The sequence below is a fragment of the Chelonoidis abingdonii genome, chromosome 2 (assembly GCF_003597395.2).
Source record: "Chelonoidis abingdonii isolate Lonesome George chromosome 2, CheloAbing_2.0, whole genome shotgun sequence".
Taxonomy (NCBI): Eukaryota; Metazoa; Chordata; order Testudines; family Testudinidae; genus Chelonoidis; species Chelonoidis abingdonii.
Genome location: NC_133770.1, coordinates 3,412,095 through 3,431,848, shown reverse-complemented (window position 1 = coordinate 3,431,848; position 19,754 = coordinate 3,412,095). Strand labels below are relative to the sequence as shown.

General features: G+C 54.5%; 3 protein-coding genes across 3 annotated transcripts in view; 2 read left to right on the top strand and 1 right to left on the bottom strand.

Moving 5' to 3' along the window:
* The window catches only part of LOC116828393 (uncharacterized), a 666,188-nt gene that overhangs the window by 398,186 nt on the left and 248,248 nt on the right, over positions 1–19,754 (bottom strand). The window lies entirely within an intron of this gene.
* The window catches only part of LOC116828410 (uncharacterized), a 36,577-nt gene that overhangs the window by 10,693 nt on the left and 6,130 nt on the right, over positions 1–19,754 (top strand). Inside the window, exons 7-10 of the mRNA XM_032786621.2 lie at positions 14,715–14,912; positions 16,403–16,801; positions 18,375–18,501; positions 19,214–19,327. Coding sequence (XP_032642512.2) covers positions 14,715–14,912; positions 16,403–16,801; positions 18,375–18,501; positions 19,214–19,327 — 838 coding nt within the window. The remainder of the gene's footprint in view (positions 1–14,714; positions 14,913–16,402; positions 16,802–18,374; positions 18,502–19,213; positions 19,328–19,754) is intronic.
* LOC116828415 (zinc finger protein 783-like) lies at positions 1,462–13,583 on the top strand. Its single transcript, XM_032786633.2, has 6 exons — positions 1,462–1,630; positions 2,454–2,852; positions 4,012–4,138; positions 8,525–8,638; positions 8,887–8,997; positions 11,523–13,583. The coding sequence occupies exons 1-6, from the start codon at positions 1,607–1,609 to the stop codon at positions 12,431–12,433; spliced, it is 1,686 nt and encodes a 561-aa protein (XP_032642524.1). The 5' UTR covers positions 1,462–1,606; the 3' UTR covers positions 12,434–13,583.

Genomic DNA, 19,754 nt, shown 5'->3' with positions numbered 1-19,754 from the left:
CCCGTCCGGTGCCCTGATACCCTGCTGCTCCAGGGACCCTCCCCCTGGCTGCTCCCCCACTACTCCCCACCCCAGGGACCCCCACCTGGTGCCTTGATACCCCGCAGCTCCAGGGACCCCTGTCCAGTGCCTTGATACCCCGCAGCTCCAGGGACCCTCTCCTGGTGCCCTGATACCCCGCAGCTCCAGGGACCCCCCCCAGGCTCCTCCCCCAGTATCCCCGACCCCAGGGACCCTCGCCCGGCACCCTGATACCCTGCAGCTCCAGGGACCCCTACCCGGTGCCTTGGTACCCCACAGCTCCAGGGACCCCCCCAGGCTGACCCCCAGTACCCCCCCACCCCAGGGACCCCCACCTGGTGCCCTGATATCTGCTGCTCCAGGGACCCCCCCACAGGCTGCTCCCCCAGTACCCCCTACCCCAGGGACCCCTGCCTGGTGCCCTGATACCCCTCTGCTCCAGGGAACATCCCCCAGGCTGCTTCCCTGGTACCGCCTGCCCCAGGGACCCCCATCTGATGCCCTGACACCCCTTTGCCGGCTGCTCTAGGGAACCCCCAGGCTGCTCCCCCATTGACCCCCATACCCATTGCTCCCAGCTCCCCCACTGCCCTCTGGTACCCACTGGCCCCTCAGGGGTACTTTCCCTGTGTCCCTGCCAGGCAGTTCCCCTGGCATCTCTCCGAGCTAGCTCCCCCTGGCAGCTGCCCGAGAAACACCCCCTGGGATACCCCTCACTCCTCCCAGGTAGCTGCCCTTTCACCCGAACGGCTCCAGATACCCCTGACTTCAATAATGCAGCTCCCCACATCTACCCACCTGCCCCTCATTTCCAGCTGCCCTAGACACCCCCAAATTTCAACTCCCAAAGGTATCCCCTGGCATCCTGCCAGCCATCATCTGCCCCAGTTGATCCCGTCTCACTATTAAGATCCTCCGGAGCCCCAACCCTACCCCCGCTGCCAAACTCCCACCCACCAGCTGCTTCATACTCTTCCACCCTCAGCAACAGTGTGAAAGGCTCCCTCACCACAGCCCTGGCTTTCTCTCCTCTGAGAAAAGTCACACACCAAGCTAGGCAAATTTGCCCGCAACGTGTGTCCAAAAGCCAGTTCCCTGCCACTGGCGTGAAAGGAGAATCCCCGTGAGCAGTACCGAGCCAATGACACACAGCGGAACGGACAGGTGCCACCCCCGGGCACACACCAGCCCGCGTGTTAGATACTAAGGCTGCAGGGTTAGGAGCTGGGCAATGCAAACGCAATGCCGGGGCCCCCCTGCGTGCTGCAGCCGGGCTGTGCGCTGGGCCAGCACCCACCGTGACGCGACTCCTGGTTTCTGTCTGAGCTTGACACCCTCCCTCCCGCAGGAGCGGCGGGCTGGGCGGGGCTTTGCAGACCGCCGCGCGCCCTCCCCCCTGCAGGGGGCGCTGCTGGCGCTGGGCTCCCCGGCCGGCGAGCCGGGCTCCCAGCATGCACTGCGCCCCAGCATGGCCGCCGTGCCCAGCCCCTACTGAGGAGGTGCCGGGCCTCTGCCAGCCCAGAGCCGTCGCTCCGCTCGGCCCCGCTCCCAGGCAGGCTCCGGCTCGACGCTCCCCCCCCGGGCCATGGCTGAGTGGGTGCCCGAGCAGGTAGGGGCAGCATCCTCCCGCGGGGCCGGGGAGCCGGGAGCCGGCCCTTGGGGCGCCCTGGGGTCCCTGGCCAGGCCCAGGGGCTGGGGCGGGTGTGACTCGGCTCTTCACGCTGGGGGCAGCGCCCTGGCTCCGGGGGCGGGGAATGGAGCTTTGCTGCTTCATAAGCTACAAGAGCCCCCCCCGCCCCCCCCGTGCGTTTCTATGGCAGCACATGCTCTGAATAGGGCTGCTCCCGCCGCCTCTGGAGCCCAGAGGGACTTGCCCCAGCAGAGAAACCTCTAGGGCACAAGGCTCCAAAGGGCTCCGCCAGCGTAAAGAGCCATCTGGCTGAAAAGCTCTTACCTGCCCTCGTTACGTGGGATGCCAGACGTTCTTACCAGTCACAGATTAGAGAAGGGGAAATCGGGTTGTTGGGTTTTCCCCCCCAGTTATTTGCTTTGTGCATTTGACAGCCCTTTGTGGCTACTCAGTTTCTGTTTCCTCGGTGCGGGCGGTCTGTTTCCCCTATTGTTGGGAGTGAGGAGGCTTTCACACAGCACCAAGGGAGACAGAAAATATCAAAAATACAACTGTAAGAACAAACATTGGGGTTTCAGGAACAGAGAGAAGAACTGAAATTACTTTTAATGCATGTTTGATTGGATTTCAAGTTTAACATTCTCATTGCTGCATCTTTAATGTGACCTGATAGTAATAAAGACCTGGACCCAGGAAACTCTCAGCAGGCCATGGCATGTGGCTCGTTCGTTTGTTTCTCTCTGTGACTGACTCTGCTACTTGGGAATGTGACCCCCTTTCCAATGTCTGTCATTGCAAACAGGCTCTTGAATGGGACATGGAGTCCCAGGACCTGTCACTTGAACAGCCTCTTGCTGTCCCCGAACCAACTTCTATGGAAGAAGCAGATCTTCAGACGGCAGAGATTTCCCTTACGGTTGTGGCGGAAATCCAAGCTGTGGACAGGAAGGTTGAGGTTCAGGCAGCGCAATTGATGAATCTGGAGGGAAGAATGAGGATGGCAGAAACGAAACTAGTCGGTTGTGAGAAGACAGCGGTGGAGTTTGGGAATCAGCTGGAGAGTAAGTGGACTGCACTGGGAACTCTGATCCAGGAGTACGGGCAACTGCAGAGGAGGCTGGAGAACATGGAGAACCTGCTGAAGAACAGGAACTTCTGGATCCTGAGACTCCCCCCTGGTGCTAATGGAGAAGTCCCCAAGGTAAGAAGGTCTCAGCTAGTGCTGAGGGGATGTAAAGCCAGAGCCTGCACCAGACACTGAAGGGGCGTTTTGTACACTCAGAATGTTCTGCACAAGTATATTTGTTTTAAAGGAGTCGTGCTGTGGGTTTTCCCATTCCCATTCTTTCTGCTCACCTGCTCTGCAGCTTCCCTTTGTCCCATCATTTCGAAGATATATGGATTCTGCTTCTAACATTGCTTCCTTTGGAAATTTGACCTCTTAGCTCAGGGGGAGGCTTTCAGTAATCATGTGACAAACCATTTGAGAAAGGGGAGAGGCTAACGAACCATTAACCAGCCACGGAGAGAAAACCAGCAGTGTTTCTTTTCCTCTTCTGTGTCCATCGGACTCATTTATTTGGTTGTATGGAGAATTCTAATGTAAATGTAACAGTGTGGGCGGCAATGGCATAGCTGTATTTAATGGGGGATTTAAATGCAGGGTGTGACATCCCCAGAGAAGCCAACTCAGCTAATTGGAACAGGACTTTGCAGCTAAAGTATCTTTTTTTGGATACTGATTGTGCAAAGTGCCCAAGGCAGCTCAGCCTGCACAGTGTCTGGTGTATGCATGGCGTTTACAACACATAGGTAAGACACGCTGCTGCTCTGAGTTAGTTACAGTCTGGGGTGCTGATCCTGCAGTCAGATCCATGTGGGCTGACCCTTTGCTCCTGCACAGTCTCATGCAGTTTTGGGGGCTCTGCACGGGTCCCATGTCTGTTCATGCTCCTCCCTTTGCAGGATCAGGTGTCAATTGCAATAGCCCCAACAAAAGGATGAAGCAGGCAGCAGGCTGTCCTAAGGGTTTGTCATGGAAATCATACAGAAGGCTTCGGCTGTAGGAAGAGGCGAGGACTCATGAGGTGAAATCCTGGCCCCAGTGAAGTCAGTGGGAGTTTTGTCACAGACTTCAGTGGGGAATGGATTTCAGCTGTGTACAGCTGGCGGGAGCCAGGCCCAATCTTGGGGAGCAGCAGGTGGGAATGAGGAAGAACAATAAAATCCAGAAGAGGATCTGGCGTCCGAGAGAGCACTGGGAGGGAGAAGACGGGGCAGAATGGGGTGTTGGAGGAAACAAGGGGTGGCATGTAGACAGGGAGCAGAAGGTGCTGAGTGTATCGTCCTTGTCATTGCAGGTCCCGGTGACTTTCAACAACAACTCGTTTAATTTCTCTGAGCAGGAGTGGAAGAGCTTGGACGAATGGCAGAAGGAGCTTTACAGGCACATCATGAAGGGCAACTACGAGGCTGTGATCTCGCTGGGTAAAGACTGGCTGGGTTTTTGTTCCTCTCTTCGAAGCTCTGTGGTCTCTGACATGCCAGATTTCCCCAGGGTCTGAGCTGTACGAGCTCCATTGCGCTCTGCTGGATCAGGGGTCAGGATGGCAGAGGGGTCTGATAATGGGATATGGAGACTTTGACACAATAGCGGGTGTTCAGTTAATTATCCAGGCTGCACTGTCAGTCCCTACTGATAATCAGTGGATGGGTGTGTCCATCACAAAAGGACCCCCACAATTAGCACACCTTGCTCAGGGCTTGTCTACACTACAAAATTAGGTCCTTGGCCACCACAATAATGAAATCAGCTTTTGGTGTCCACACTCCCCTCCTTCTGCCGGTGGTGCATGTCCTCACCAGGAACGCTTGCACTGACTGAAGTGGTGCATTGTGGGGCACTGATAGCCGTGCAGGGCCCAGAGCTAGGGCTCCCCACCACGGGCCTGACGGCCCTAGCCATGAGCCAGGCGCTGGGCTCGGTTTCACAGCAGGGAGCCTACCAGCAACTGCTGCTGTGTCACATTTCCTCTCTGGTTCAGGCTGTCAGCCCAGGCAGGGCTCCCAGCTAGAGCCCCCGCAGCTTGGGGGCTGACAGCTGGAGCCCAGACAAAACATGACGAATGTCAGTTTCATTGCTGGTAGGCTCCCTGCTGTGAAATGGAGCCCAGTGCTGGGTGCACAGCTCAGGCTGTCAGCCCCGGGGGTGGGGTGGGGCTCCCGCTTGGAGCCCCCTGCCAGGGCTGACAGCCAGGAACCCCACTGCCATCTCCCAGGGAGGGATTGAGTTGGGTGCGAGGAGAGTCCAAGCCCAGCCATCTCCCAGCCAGGGATTTGGACGGGGAGAAGAGCCCGAGCCTGGCTGCAGCCGGGTTCAGGCTTTCCTCCCCTCTCCCCTACCCAGTCCCCCACCGGGGCCATCAGTCCCCGTGGCCAGGCTCTGGGCTGTCAGGCAACAGACGATGTGAGTAACACAGACTGCATCACCCTAACTATGGCGGGGCTCCGTATTTTGTCTGCTTCCCAGGGCAGCGTTGGATTTGGAGGAGCTGGTTCCCTCAGCTCTGCTTCCCATTTGGAGGCATTGCAGCGGCTGCTGTCACTCCAGGCTTTGGGGATGGAGCTAAGCTGGGAACAGCCAGGTCTGTCTCCTGCTTCACTCCCTTCCCAAGTGTCTTGTTGAGTGCTCAGCCGGCGCCGTGTGCGGAGTGCAGCTTGTTCACAGCCCACCTTGGGCCCAGCTTCCATGGGCAGGAGAGGTAGCAGGGAGGATTGGAAAGCGCCGGCCCTTGGGCAAGAGGCATCCCATCTACATGAAAGGGATGGAGCTAGAAGGGCAGCGAACCAGCGTGGAGATCCTGCCATAGTCCCCAGAGCCCGCACCAGCAGCCACATCTCTGATTGCAGCTCTGCTGCCACCTCCTGCTCTACTTCCTCGTGGGTTGTGGATGGAGGGAACTGGCACAGCACAGATGCTGCCAACACCAGGGAGTGCGGGAAAGGCCTCTGAGCCCAGCTTTGCCCCTGTTGTCATCTCTCTAAAGCCCCCCCCCCCCCCCCCCCCCCCCCCCCCCCCCCCCCCCCCCCCCCCCCCCGCCCCTCCTCTCCTGCCTGGATCCTTACTTATATCCCAGGCTGACGCTTCCAAAGTAAACCCAGGCCTGACTTGCCCTTGTGGATCCCAGGCCACAGAGCACAGTAGAACTTCTGGGAGGCCCAGGCCAGTGCCTTCCCTGAGAGACTCAGAAGAGATAAAGAATCCCAACCTCTGCAGACAGGGAGGTCACAGGTGGTATTTTCAGAGCAATCTGAGCCCAGTTGCACGCCTCCCGCTGAAGCGGCCCTATGGGGACCTGTTCCCAAAGGGGAAAATGAATAAATAAAATGAGCGCTGTTTTCCACACTCACTTTCCTGGCGTGCGGCAGGGCAGAGCAATGCAGAAAAGACCAGGCCATGGAAATACACTGATTCCTCTAGGTCCATGTGCACACACGCTCCCCTGCAAAGGGAGAGGGAGGCCAGCAGCCTAAAGCAGAGGAAAGAATCAAATAGCAAAAACCAAAACAGGATCGACTCTTCCTGGCAGGAGTGAATGGAGTAGTGTGGAGTTTCGCTGAGGGGCTCTGCAGCTGCCCCAGACAAGCTCTAGCTGTGTATATCCTCATGCACCTTGGGGAGGTGTAATGGAGGACAGGGATTCCCTGCCTCTTCTGAAAGAGTGAGAAAGCATTGAGCTGTCATTCCCAATGGCTGCTGTGGGGCACCATGCCCTGACGTCCTGGCTATTGTTCTCAGCTTGTGTTGCCTGTCCAGTGCTTTGCCACCTCCCCGCTGCTCCCCAGCAGATGGTTATGGAGTGAGGAGAGGGACAGCAGCCCGGCTGTGGAACAATCAGGAGGGAGGAATGTGCCTCTTGGCCCATCATTTATTAGTTTCTACCTGACTCCAGTCTCCATTTTCTAAGGCCAGAAGTTTCCTTATTGTGCACAAGTCAGTTTCACCCAGTATCGCTACAAGGACAAGTGTGGTTATTTCCCCTGGTGGGCGGCCATTCAGCGTTTCTCACCGGGGGGGAGTTTTTACCTGGAAGAATGGACTTCCCACTCTCCAGGCCTTTCCCAGGCAGCCAAGGCCAAGTCGGGGTCATTTCAGCCCCTGCTTTGGGCATGAAACGGTCAGGTGATATCAGCCAACCAAAATAAACAAATATGAACTGTCATCTGATGCTCAAAGTGCCCCCCATGTTTCCACAAGCAATGCTAACGTGGGTGAACAGTATTGCAAGTGTGGTCCCTTTCAGTCTATACCAGGCGTGGGCAACCTGTGGCACGCTTGCTGCCTTCAGCACGTGAGCTGATTTTCAGTGGCGCTCACCCTGCCTGGGTCCTGGCCACCAGTCCGGGGGGCTCTGCATTTTAACTGAATTTTAAATGAAGCTTCTTAAACATTTTAAAAACCTTATTTACTTTACATATAACAATAGTTTAGTTCTATATTATAGACTTATAGAAAGAGACCTTCTAAAAACGTTAAAATGTATGACTGGCACGCGAAACCTAAACTTAGACTGAATAACTGAAGACTCGGCACACCGCTTCTGAAAGGTTGCTGACCCCTGGTCTTACATGGCCTAAGGACTCCCCCCGGGAGGATAGGTGGGGAATAGTGACATTCCCATCATTCACATAGGTTTTCTGGGATGCAGAAACAGGGGAATCTTGAGTTATTTACCTCTGTATTTGGCACTGGTGCAACGCTGCTGGACCCCTGTGTCCGGTTCTGGTACCCACTGTTCAAGAGGGATGGTGATAAATTGGAGAGGGGTCAGAGAAGAGTCACAGGAATGATTAAAGGATTAGAAAACCTGCCTGAGAATGGTAGACTCAAGGAGCTCAGTCTATTTAGCTTAAGAAAGAAAAGGATAAGGGGTGACTTGGTTACAGTCTACAAATATCTACGTGGGGGGGAAATATTTAATAATGGACAAATTAGTAAACATGGTTAATAATGAACCACTGGAACAGTTTACCAAGGGTCATGGTGGATTCTCTATCATAGGCAATTTTTAAATTGGGATTGGCTATTTTCTAAAAGCTCTGCTCTTGGGATTATTTAGGGAAAGTTCTCTGGCTTGTGTTCTAAAGGGGCGTCAGACTGGATGATCAGTAGGGTTCTTTCTTGCCTTGAAAGGAAACTCCTAGATTGAGCCATTCTTTGAGTAATAAGATCCAAATATCTGCCCCCCTCGGAGACAAATGCATCCTCCAGAATAGAGACGGAAATTGACTTCCGGGGATTCAGGTTTGTTGTTAGGTGGAATTTACCATGCTCTGCAGTAGGAGGAATTGTGCCTTTTTCTCGAGGTCTAGTTACCACAGTCTAGAACTTAGGAAAATAGAATGGAATTAGCCTGGCTGTGGAAGTTACCTCAACTGGAGGGAACTGCATGCGCAGGGCTGACCAGGCGGCTTCTGCCCCCAAGCTGCAAGCAGACTCTAGTACCTGTAGCAATGAATCTGGTAACCTTGTTACTCGAAGGAAGGAAATGTTCAGTTAAGCACAGGTAAAGCTTTCCACTCTCCTCCCCATGCTGCAGGGTGCGTCTCCTGGCGCTCGCTGCAGGGTGTGTGCCTTGGGAGCACTCCTGGGAATGCTCCTGGTGCCTGAGCCAGGCAGAGCGAGCCGCGGGCAATTGAGTGTGATTGCTCAGACTATGGGTGTGAGAGCATCTTCTTTAGCCCCTGTTCCCGTCAGCCCTCGTAGTGGAAGGGGGTAGCTGGCAGTGATTTTAAGGGCCTATGTGTATTCTGACCTGCACTCTGTGTGTTTGAATAAAACTTGCTGCCCCCAATATCCATTTCCATATACAGACGCTGCCATTTCCAAACCCGACCTTCTATCTCGGATTGAACGAGGGGAGGAGCCCAGTGTGGGAGATCAGAGTGACTCTGAGGAAAGACAAATCCCTGCAGATCCCGGCCTGGGTGAGTAATAGATTAAAACTCCTCATAAACAGTGTGAGAGAGATGTTGAAACCTGGGGCAGTCTGCCTGAGTCTTTCCTGCGTAGCTCTGCTGATGAGTTTTGTCAATGTTTTCCTTATCGTCAGGCCTTTTTGCCTTTTCTAGCTAGCCCTGGTTCTAATCTGATGTTGATCTCTCTCCTGAAATCTTCTCTAAAGCACCCAGTGGATGTTAGTAAAACAACACGGAATTCTCTCCCCTATGAACAGGATCTCCCATTTCTACTCCCAGTGAGAGCTTGTGGACTAAATACGAGGAGCCGCCTGTTGCAAATCAGGGAGTCTCTGAAGAGGGAGGGATCCCTGCGGACCTTGGCACATGTGAGTTTTAGACACAGAGCGTCACAGAGCTCTACGTAGTCAGAGGTGGAACAGAGATGGCGCTACGTGGATCTAGGCTCTGAGTCTGCACCCAGACAAAGAAGGGAAGTGCGGAGGCTGAGAGTGGTTGACTGCAGTGAGGGAGGGGGCAGTAACAGAGAGCCCGTGGGCTCTGGGGCTTTGGATGGATCATAGCCTCCCTGGGAAAGAGATGGGTGAGAGGGAGGGAAGGGGGAGGAGTTTCCCGTGGATGGAGTCAGCAGGCGGAGCAGTAGGCAGCTACAGGTCAGAGTGTTAGGGCTGGTCTACACTACAGGGGAAAATCGATCTTAGATACACAACTTCAGCTACGTGAATAACGTAGCTGAAGTCGAAGTATCTAAGATTGAATTACTCACTGTCCTCACGGCGCAGGATCGATGTCGGTGGCTCCCCCTGTCGATTCCGCAACTCCATTCGGGTTGGTGGAGTTCGGGGATCGATATATCGCGTCTAGATGAGACGCGATATATCGATCCCCAAGCAATCGATTGCTACCCTCCGATACGGCGGGTGGTGAAGACGTAGCCTCAGGGAAGAAAGAGTCTGCTGAGGGATGTAGAGAAAGCAAGGAAACCTGCGAATGAGGGGGCAGGCCTGATACTAGAACCGCAAGAGTTGCTTGGTTTAAAGGCTGTCTGATCCCTGAAGCTTGGGGAGTGGAGATTTAGAAGAGTAGAGTTGCATTGCAGGGGAAAGGATAAGCGGTGAGGCTCCTAGCCTTGAAAGGAAAGCTATGGAGAGCCGTAACGGAGTTGGGGAGAGAGGACTTCAGCCTGTGGTCGTGGGTAGTCGGTGTAGCCAGGACTACAAGCAGGAACAATGACCGTCTTCTCTGATGGGTCGGGGGTGGAGAATCTAGCCTAGAGAGACGAGGGCACATAAAATAGTATTTAAAAGTATCTAGAGGCCAGCTGAGCACTGCCCTGTGTCACACTTGGGTTCTGCTGATGGGATCCCGTGGAAGTGAAGGAGGGTGGAAGTCGCACCTTTGCTGGGGCTTCCTGCAAAGCCTGTTTAAAGGGATGTTGGACACGTAATGGGACGCACAGACACCATGTTACAAGTACATTAAGATTGCAAGTGAAGCACTCATGGGTTAGGAAGTGCTGGGGTTAAGGTGGCTTATGCAATGCTCAGTCGCTCGGTGGGGATGGTGCCTGCGCAGTCCAGCACACACAAGCTAGGAGGGTCTGGCATGCGTGGCACGGACAGATTCCTTGAATAACTAATCAGTGAAGCTGTGAGAGTCTGATGAGCATGTGAGGTTATAACTTGGCCAGATTTGGGTGGATTTTCACAAGAACATCAAAAAGCATATCCCTGGCTCAAAGGACCCACCTCTTGCTGCAAAATTTCCAGTCCCTGCCCCAAAGCACAGGAGTGCCAGAGCGTATCAGAAGGAAAGGTTGCTACGGTTTTAACACTGAAAAACAAAGTATTTTCCCCTAGCCTTGTTCTCATAAATGGCTGAACTGTTTTGGCTGAAAATTTACCCACACACAAAATTCAGCCTGAGGCAGATACACAGCATGGAACATTTCAGCTTGAACCATTAACATTTGGCAAAGTTCTGAACAACTGAAAACAGGGTGTTATACTGGAAAGTGTTGGGCAACTTTAATAAGAAGTGATGCTGCCAGCCCAGCCCAACCTGTGACTAGTTTTAAAATCAGAAGAACATAAGAACAGCCATACTGGGTCAGACCAAAGGTCCATCCAGCTCAGTATCCTGTCTCCCGACAGTGGCCAATGCCAGGTGCCCCTTAATCATTTTAGTTGCCCTTTTCTGCCAATATATCTTTTTGGAGGTGAGGAGACCACATCTGTACGCAGTATGCAAGATGTGGGCGTACCATCGATTTATATAAGGGCAATAAAATATTCTCCATCTTATTCTCTCTCCCCTTTTTAATGATCCTGTTTGCTTTTTTAACTGCTGTTGCACACTGTGTGGACGTCTTCAGAAAACTATCCACAATGATTAGTTGTAGCTAAATTAGCCCATCAAAGCTGAAATTCTGCAGAAACGGGGATGTTTCCAGATCTCACCAAAAATTGCTGAGTCAGCAATAGTCCTGGCTCTGTGTTTCTTTCCAGTGTCTGATAACTGCAAAGCATTGAAGTGGAGCAGGACCCCCATTGTGCTAGGTGCTGTACTAACATAGAACAAAGATGAGGCCCTGCCCCAAAAATATTTTGTATCTTTTCCAGGGTAAATGCCATATTCTATGAGATCTATTGTGCTTCATCTCCTAAGAAACCCTCCATCTCCATCTAGCTGGGCCTCGTCGCCATAGATTCAGGCTTCAGTTGTGAATCAGAAATGTTTTGGTCTATTTGCATGCCAGTGTGGTCTGTAGGCCCCATTGTGCTAGGCACGTACACACACCTAACAGGACAGTCTGCCCCAAGAGTTTACAGAATGAGGCTTTTGTTATGCCACTGGATGATGTGAATGTCTCTTGTTCTCTCTGTTCTGGCAGATGAGCAGCAGTGCGGTGAGGAAGGGCCTGCAAACCTGGATCTTCCTAGCCTGTTACCAGGAGACTGGGAAGAGCTTTTCTCCAGTCCTGAGGAGGAACTGCCGAAGGAGAGCCAGTCCAGCTCAGCAGGGTTGCAGAGAAACCCTCCTGGCAGTGGGCTGAGGCGATCTGCTCGCCGTGGAAGAGATTTAGTGAAAAACGTCTCTGAGGAAGCACATGCAGCAGAGGGGCCGTACATATGCTGCGAGTGTGGGGAAAGCTTCATAGACAAACAGCTTTTTGCCACACATCAGAGAATCCATGCATCAGGGGGAGCCTGCACTTCTTCTCTGGAGCATGGAGAAAACATTAGACAGAAACCCAAAATCACAACTCCTCCAAGAACCCAGGCGCCCGTCCGTTCAAAACCCCCTAAGCGTCCTGAGCCAGAGAAAAGCTCCAATCTCAAATACGGCTTTGTAAAACAGGCAAACCATATGGTGGAGAGACCCTATACGTGCACTCAGTGCAGGGAGAGCTTTAGTCTGGAGGTGAGTCTTATCTTACATCAGAAACTTCACACGGGGAAGGGCGATGGGCCCCTGACGTGTACGTATTGCGGCAAGGACTTCCGGGATCTCTCCAAAGCAATCCGACATCAGCGGATCCACACTGGAGAGCGCCCGTATCAGTGCACAGAGTGCGGGAAAAGTTTCATCCGCAGGGATCATCTCCTGAAGCACTGGCGGGTCCACACGGGGGAGACGCCGTACCAGTGCCCCATCTGTGGGAAGAACTTCCGCTACAAGGAGTCGCTGAACTGCCACCAGAAAATTCACACACGGAACCCCCAGCCTCTGGAGAGTTCACAGCAGCTGGAGACGGGAACCCAGACCACCCTCCCCGGTGTGAAAAAAGAAAATAAACCATAGCTCCCCCCTGGGTGGGGACTGAGGGGCTGTTGCATTTAAAATAGAAGCATGTGAGGTGCAGTACAACACCGAATGAACAGAAGCCACGGCCTGTCCTTGTGTCCATGTTACAAAGCTTTGCTTCCCTGACGTTTAAATGGAGTTCCTCTTAATATTGGGGTGAAATCCACCCCATGCTGGGGGCCAGCATGAGGCCTGTGCACCACTTAAACCCTGTGAGGGTTGCATGGGACTTAATAGGCCTTGTGGACTTCATCCCTAGAGAATAAATGAGCTATTCCCCAGGCTGCCAGCTGGGGTCAGTATTTAGCAGGTGTTTCCCCACCTACCCTGTTTCTGGTGCATATTTATAGGAGTGATATGGATTTTCAAGGTCATTGTCCCCCCCTTCCCCTCTGCTTTTGTTGCAATGCTGGAAGCATGGAGGGGGCACCACTCCCAGCCACCAGGCCAGTCAATCTAGTAGAAGAGAAGAACTTGGCTGGGGAGGTGATGCATGTTGGGGAAAGGGACAAAAAACAAAAAAAAACCAAGCGGGAAGAAGAGGTTGCAGAAACGGTCCTGGAATGGGACGCTAGAGGGGACTGGAGAAGAGGTGACCGGGTGGGAGGCAGATGGACGTGGATGAAGCCTGTTGGGTGGGAGAGTAACTCCAGAGGAGGATGTGACTGCAAAGATACTCTGTTCGCATTCCACCCCGAGGGGGTGAAATTACCTACCAAGCAGGCTCTAGACTCTATTTTGGACTTGGCCCAATGGAAAGGTGCCAGTGATTCATTCATATGAACTTCCACTGAAGGTGATTTTACTGGTCACAAGGGTAAGTGACCCAAGTCAGAGCAACTTATGCTAACCCTGGAAGGGGTTGTTTTAGTTAATGATATATCAGAACTAGGATATTATTCTAAGATACAATAAAACGTGGCACTATATTTCACAGTTGATCTAAGCTATTTAAATGTATGAAATAACTGACCAAGTTTTTCAGACTTTTGTAAATATTGGTTGAATTATATAAGAAATAAGTGTTGTTAAGCAGTGACTGTAACTAGATGTCTCTTCCGCTGTGTAATGTCAGCTGCTGGTTTGTGGTTGTGTTTTTGTAATACCTTTTTTGCAAAATCTGTTAATACACTGTTTCCATTATGAAGCCCTTGTCCGGGGAATCAGTGGCTGGAGCTCTGTCCTACCTCCCTGCCAGTCTCCTCCTCTCCCTGCTGTATAGTTGTTCTCCCTTTCCCTGGTCCCATGCCTGACTGTACCTGGTAAGAGTTGCAAGTTTTCCTGGCACTTTCCAAGCAACCAAATTAGTTTGTCAATTGCATGGTCTGAACTAGCTCCCCCTTGTAGTCACTGAGAACAATATTGTCAAGGCCAAGCATTGAAAAATCATGTCACCCCCACACCCCCAAATCATGAGATTGGTTTCAGCATCCTGAGGTGTTAAAAGTAATAAATGGTGGAGATGTGTGTGTGTTTTCCAAGCTCTGCGTGACACTTAGAACCTTCCTTTTATTCCCAAGTGAAAGTGGTGATTGGCAGGTCAACCCAGGGCTCAGAAATGGGCTGTTAAGAAAAACAGCAGGGCTGTGAGATGACAGCAACAAGAAGTGGCCACTGCTGCTAGGCAGTGTCCCCTGAAGGTGAAGCAGAGACAATCCCATGTCATCTAGAGTTGCAGGCCAGTAAGAAAGGGACCTGCCACCCCCCGTGGTTCCCATGGCAATGTGCAGTGGGGGTTCTGGGCTCTCCCCCTGCATGCAGCACTGCAGACATCGCCTTCTGTAGGGCGTTAAGGGGAGGCTCTGGGGCCAGTGCTTCGGGGGGGGGGGGTGGCTCAGGGATGCTGGTACCTCTGAGACGTTTGAGTGGCAGCTTGAGCCTGGCTGGGTGTCAGACTGCAGCAGGGGACTGGCATCCAAGCGAACCTGCTGGCCTGGGGGAGCGAACTCCGGGAGGGGCCGTCTGCTGGGGGCCCCGCACCTGCTGGCCACCCTCCGTGGGGGATACTCAGCCCCCGCCCGCCCGCCCACGGTAGGGCGCTGACAGCGGGAGCGGCCTTGCAGCCGGCCCGGGGAGCTGCAGGACCCTGCCCCGGCCCGACCTCCGGGCGGCTGAACCGGGTTCGCTCATCAGACCAGCGCGTGGGGCCGGGACAGATCCAGACCCGCAGAGCCCCCGACAAGGCCCCGGAGAGCGGGATGCCCGGCGCCGCGATCCCCCCGCCGGCAGGGGCCGCTGCCACCCCGCTCCGCCCGCCCCCGCGCGCTCCGCCCCGCAGCCAGGCCGCGCTCCCTGCTCTCCTCCCGGCTGCGCTCGCTCTGCTCCGCCGCAGCGGGGCCGGCCCGTTGCGCAGGCGAGGCGAGCGGCGCGGAATCTGCCCAGCCCGGAGCGGGAGCGGAGCTCGGTTCGGTGTCTCGCCGCAGCAGCGCTCCCGGGCCGGGACGAAGGGCCAATGGCCGAGCGGAGCCGCTGCCCAGTAGGGGCCAGGCCGGGCTTCTGCTGCTCCCCCGCCGGCGCGGTGCGTCTCGCGGGTTCGATCGGGCAGGGCGGCCCCGCAGCCGCTCCCTGCCCCGGGCCGCACGCACTGGGGCGTGCCCGGACGGGCTTGCCCTGCCGGGGCGGTGAGCACGGGCGGCGCCAATGGCACCCGGGTCCGGCGGCGGTTAAACGGGCATCTGCTCCGCCTGCCGCCCCGGTGCTTGCGCTCTTGTCAATGCGAAGGAGCCGCGGCCCCCCGAAGGGAGAGCCCCGCCCTGGGCTCTGGATGCGGGCACGGGGAACAGGCATCGGCTTCCTTCCCCGGCCCCGGGGAGGTCGGGGCTCCGGCCAGAGCGGGGATCCCACCCGTCCCTCTCGGCCCGCCGAGCACTTGGGGGGGGCGCGCGCTGTGTGGGCGCCCACGGGCGTCGGGTAACGCTGCGGGCCCAGACGGCCTTGCTGCGAGCAAGGGCGGCTCTGCACCCCCCCCGGGGCTTTTCTAGCGGCAGCCTGGCCGGAGTCGCCTTTGCGCCTCCGAGCACCTTACTCGATTGTGTTGGACCCGCTGAGGAATTCATAGAGCCCTGCAATGCTGGGTCTGCTGGGCCCTGAGAACGGGGAAATGCTCCAGTTCCTACTTTGCTGGGTCTCTAGGGTGATTCCAAATGCTCAGGTCTTTCAAGTGGGTGCGGAGGGGGCACTTTAGACACGGGGGCTGAAACTATTTCATGGTGTAGCCCACATCTTAATAAGGGGTGTGTCCTGTGCCCCCCCGCCCTCCTCCCACCGGCTGCCATGCACCCAGCCCATCTTCTGCTTTGCACAGCTTCCCTATGACAACAACAGCAATTCCTTGCACACAGAAATGATCTTAGGAAAGTGTTTCGCTGTTTGTAATTGTTCTGCTGGGGGCAGCGGTCCCTGGCGGTGGCTCCTGGTTCCTTTCCAGCAACTACTACAACAGGCAGCTGGACTTGCCTCCGCCTGGTTCCCTGCGCGTCCTACAGGTCATCAGCTTTTTCTTCCAATGAAGCGAGAAGGTGGAGCTCACGCTACACGTCCTGTCAGCTTCCACAGATCCACCGTGGTCCATGGGCCATAGGTTGAGAACCGGCTGACTTAGCATCTTTGTACCAGTTTTTTTCTTTCCACTCTGGGCAATATTGATCTGAAAATCACAGACACAAACATGGAGTCCTAGGGCCTGTTTGCTACAGAATCAGGGTTCAAAGCAGAAATGTGCCTGGTAGTTGATCTTTGAACTTTAGCTTCTGGAATCTGGTTACTTTGATTTCTCCACCTGACCTTTGCATAACATCATGCTAATGCTCTAGGAGGTTTTGTGTGTGCATTCAGTAAGAGTAAAAATTGAGTCTGACAAAGCATCGAGCAGCCTGTAGCATGGGAACGTTGTTTCTCTTTGGAGCTGATGTTGGCAAATGGGAATGTGCCCCCAACTCCATTGTCCATGTCTTTCCATACACACAGGCTCCAGAATGGGACATGGGGTCCCGGCACTCGCCTCTTTCACAGCCCCACGCTGTCCCCCGCCGGACTTCTGTGAGAGAAACCCCGCTGCACGCTGCGGAGATCTCCCTGACTCTAGTGGCTGCCATTCAAGCAGTGGAGAGAAAAGTTGATGCTCACGCCATCCGGTTGCTGAATCTGGAAGGGAGAACAGGGATGGCTGAAAAGAAATTGATAGGTTGTGAGAAAACCGTGGTGGAGTTTGGGAACCAGCTGGAGAGTAAATGGGCCATGCTGGGAACTCTGATCCAGGAGTACGGGGTACTGCAGAGGAGGCTGGAGAACATGGAGAACCTGCTGAAGAACAGGAACTTCTGGATCCTGCGGTTTCCCCCAGGGACTAAGGGGGAGGTCCCCAAGGTAACTATCCCAGCTACTTAGATCATACCGATTAAAGATGGAGGGAATTATGAAGTCATTGAGTCAATTTCTCCTCCACACATGCAAGGGCCGGATGTAACACCCCACCCAGCCCCACGCAGGATGTACAGGCATTAAGCTGATCAGTTGTTCTTTGGCTAAGAAGCAGCATCTGCTTCTTGTTACCTTGTGATTCTGTCCATCACCCACCTCTCTTCCTCCCATTGTGTTCTGCACACACCAGTCACAGCTCCTCCCTAGGGGGACAGTGAGCTGTCTGGAGCAGGGAATCCCTTCTGTGAGATGTTTTGTGTTGTGCCTCTATGGACTCCCCTCCTGACTGGGACCAGGAGGGGCCATCACGATACAAAGAACTAGGAGAGAATCAATGGCTAGAAACGACTTGAAAGTGGCTTCAGGTCGTCCTTCGCCCCTGGTCCCCTAGCCAGTTTGTGAGGGTTTGAACTTTCATGTTAAGCCATGGGAGACCCATGCAAACAACAGGGAAACCAGCCAGCTTTGCAAAGGAGACAACAGAAGTGCGACTCACGCAAAGGTGCTGTTGTGCACATAGCAAACAGGCTGAAAAAAGACAGAGGAATATTCCCCCCCCCCCCTCCCCTGCACATCTCTTTTGGTTCTGGGCTCTGTAAGAGTTACATATTAACAAGGATGTGTAGGGGAGGGGTTAAGTTGAGGGCACCTCTTTGAAAATAGCGAGTGATCTTGAACCGGAACAGAGCATGCACTGGACTGGGAATCCGGAGAGTGGGGGTCTGTTCTTAGGGCTGCCACCAACCTGGTCTGTGACCTTGAGCAAATCCCTTCCCTTCTTGGAGCCTTTTTCCCCTCCCACCCTATGTCTTCCTTGTGAGCTCTGCGGGGAGGGGGCCTCGCATCCCGTGTGTGTGTACAACACACAGCACAATGGGGCCCTGAGCACAGCTGGGCCTTCCAGTAATAGAAGCAATGGAAGGTGATATATGAAGCTGACATAAACCAGCCTGTGCAGGCACTGCAAAGCGCCAATCAGGGCTGATTAACCCCATTCTGCTTCTTCTACCCACCGGCCAATGAACGGAGAGGGATAAAGCGTGAAAGGGCTGTACTGCTGCGTGTTCTTCACTGGAACACGCCTGTCACTTACCATGCCGCAAAGATCCTACTGCCGGGGCTGCTTTCTAGGGTGACTTCACCTCTTTGTGTAGGGCCAAGCGGGAGGAGGAGCTTTGATAGATCCGGTAGGGGACAGGGAATTCTGGACAGGAAACAGGCCCAGACTATCATGCCCTCACTCACATCGAGTAGCATCTGAGTGCACGCCCTATTCACCAGCATCTAGCCCTGGGTGACAGAAGGGGATGAAACATGATGATGTTTGTTTCCCCCTGCCTGTGTGAGTTGATCTGAGCAGTTTGCCCAGTAACGTGCTTAGAAGAAGAATAAAAGTGTTTCTGTGGCATATGTGTTAAATAGTCTCCCCTGGCCTCATGTGTAGTGTCACATGACAGCGCCTGCTGCCACCATTACGATTTGACAGCTGCTTCTGAGCGTGCAGTGCTTGTGGTTGTAGGTCCCAGTGGCATTTGATGACGTCTCCGTCTGTTTCTCTGAGCCGGAGTGGGAGAACTTAGATGGAGGGCAGAAGGAGCTGTACAAGAACACGATGAAGGGGAATTACGAGACCCTGATCTCACTGGGTAAGGAGCCTCTCGTAAAACCTGTGACCTTTGAAGTACCAACCTTGCTCTGGGGGAGGGATACGTTCAGGTCTCTGCCTTCCGGTGGCTGTTGAGGGACTGTAAGACTCAAATGAATTTAACGTCCTCTGTCCAGCAGGTTTCCCATGCTACAGGGGTGGCGGGTCAGGCAGCTGTTACCAGCTATTGAATTAAATGCTGGTGTCAGTCCAGGAGGGTTCCCGCCCCTCAGGCCGCAGCCATCACAACTGACATGCTGCTTGGCCACTTCATCAGAGGTGCTTGGGGGAGAATGGGCCCCATCCAGAGCACACATGCACATGTGGGGCAGGGGCCTGACCCAGCTGCTGATCCAGAGGGTCCTGCGCATGCCTGGGGTGCTCTCCTCTCTCTGTTCCTTCCCTGCAGCTGGGCTCAGGGAGCCGCGTGCCATTCCCTCCCTGCGTGGAGGTGAGTCCTGGCAGCTGTCCCATCAGCTGGCCCTTTCTCCTTCGTACCCAGCTGGGCCCATATGGAGCAAGCAGGGCTCCACTCCCTGCAGTTCCTCACTGACCCATCGGGGTGGGGAGAGCAGCTTTGCTGGTGGCATGTTTGCCTCCATCCCTCTTTCCCATCCCATCGCCTACAGCGACTAGAGGGGGCTGGTTTGAAATCCGGTCCCGCTCTGTGTGCTGGGTAGCCAGTGAATGTCGATATCTCTCTCCACGAACAGACTACGCCGTCTCCAAACCCGACATCCTGTCCCAGATAGAGCAGGGGCAGGAGCCGTGTGTCAGGGATCGGAAAGACTCTGAGAGAAGAGAGATCCCTCCGGAGCCCTGCTTGGGTGAGTTCTAGACAGCCTCACAAAATGCTCTCTGGCCAGAGGTAGGAGAGAGAGAAGGTGCTGCTGGTCTGAGCTCACACACACACGCTGTCTGCTAGGCACTGCGGCCGGCGCACGCTCACAGTGACGGGAGATCTCCCGTCCCGAGGGGTGCTGGTACAAACTGCCCACTCACACGCTCGCCACCTGCCCTCCAGAAGAGTGACATGGTGGTTGAGATGCTGCTGGCGCCAAAAGGCAGCCTGCACTGAACCGGGGCAGTGGGAGACTTGCCTGGAGCTCTGTGCAGACAAGGCCTGAGATAGACTCATAGACTTTAAGGTCAGAAGGGACCATTATGATCATCTAGTCTGACCTCCTGCACAACGCAGGCCACAGAATCTCACCCACCCACTCCTGTAACAAACCCCTAACCTATGCCTGAGTT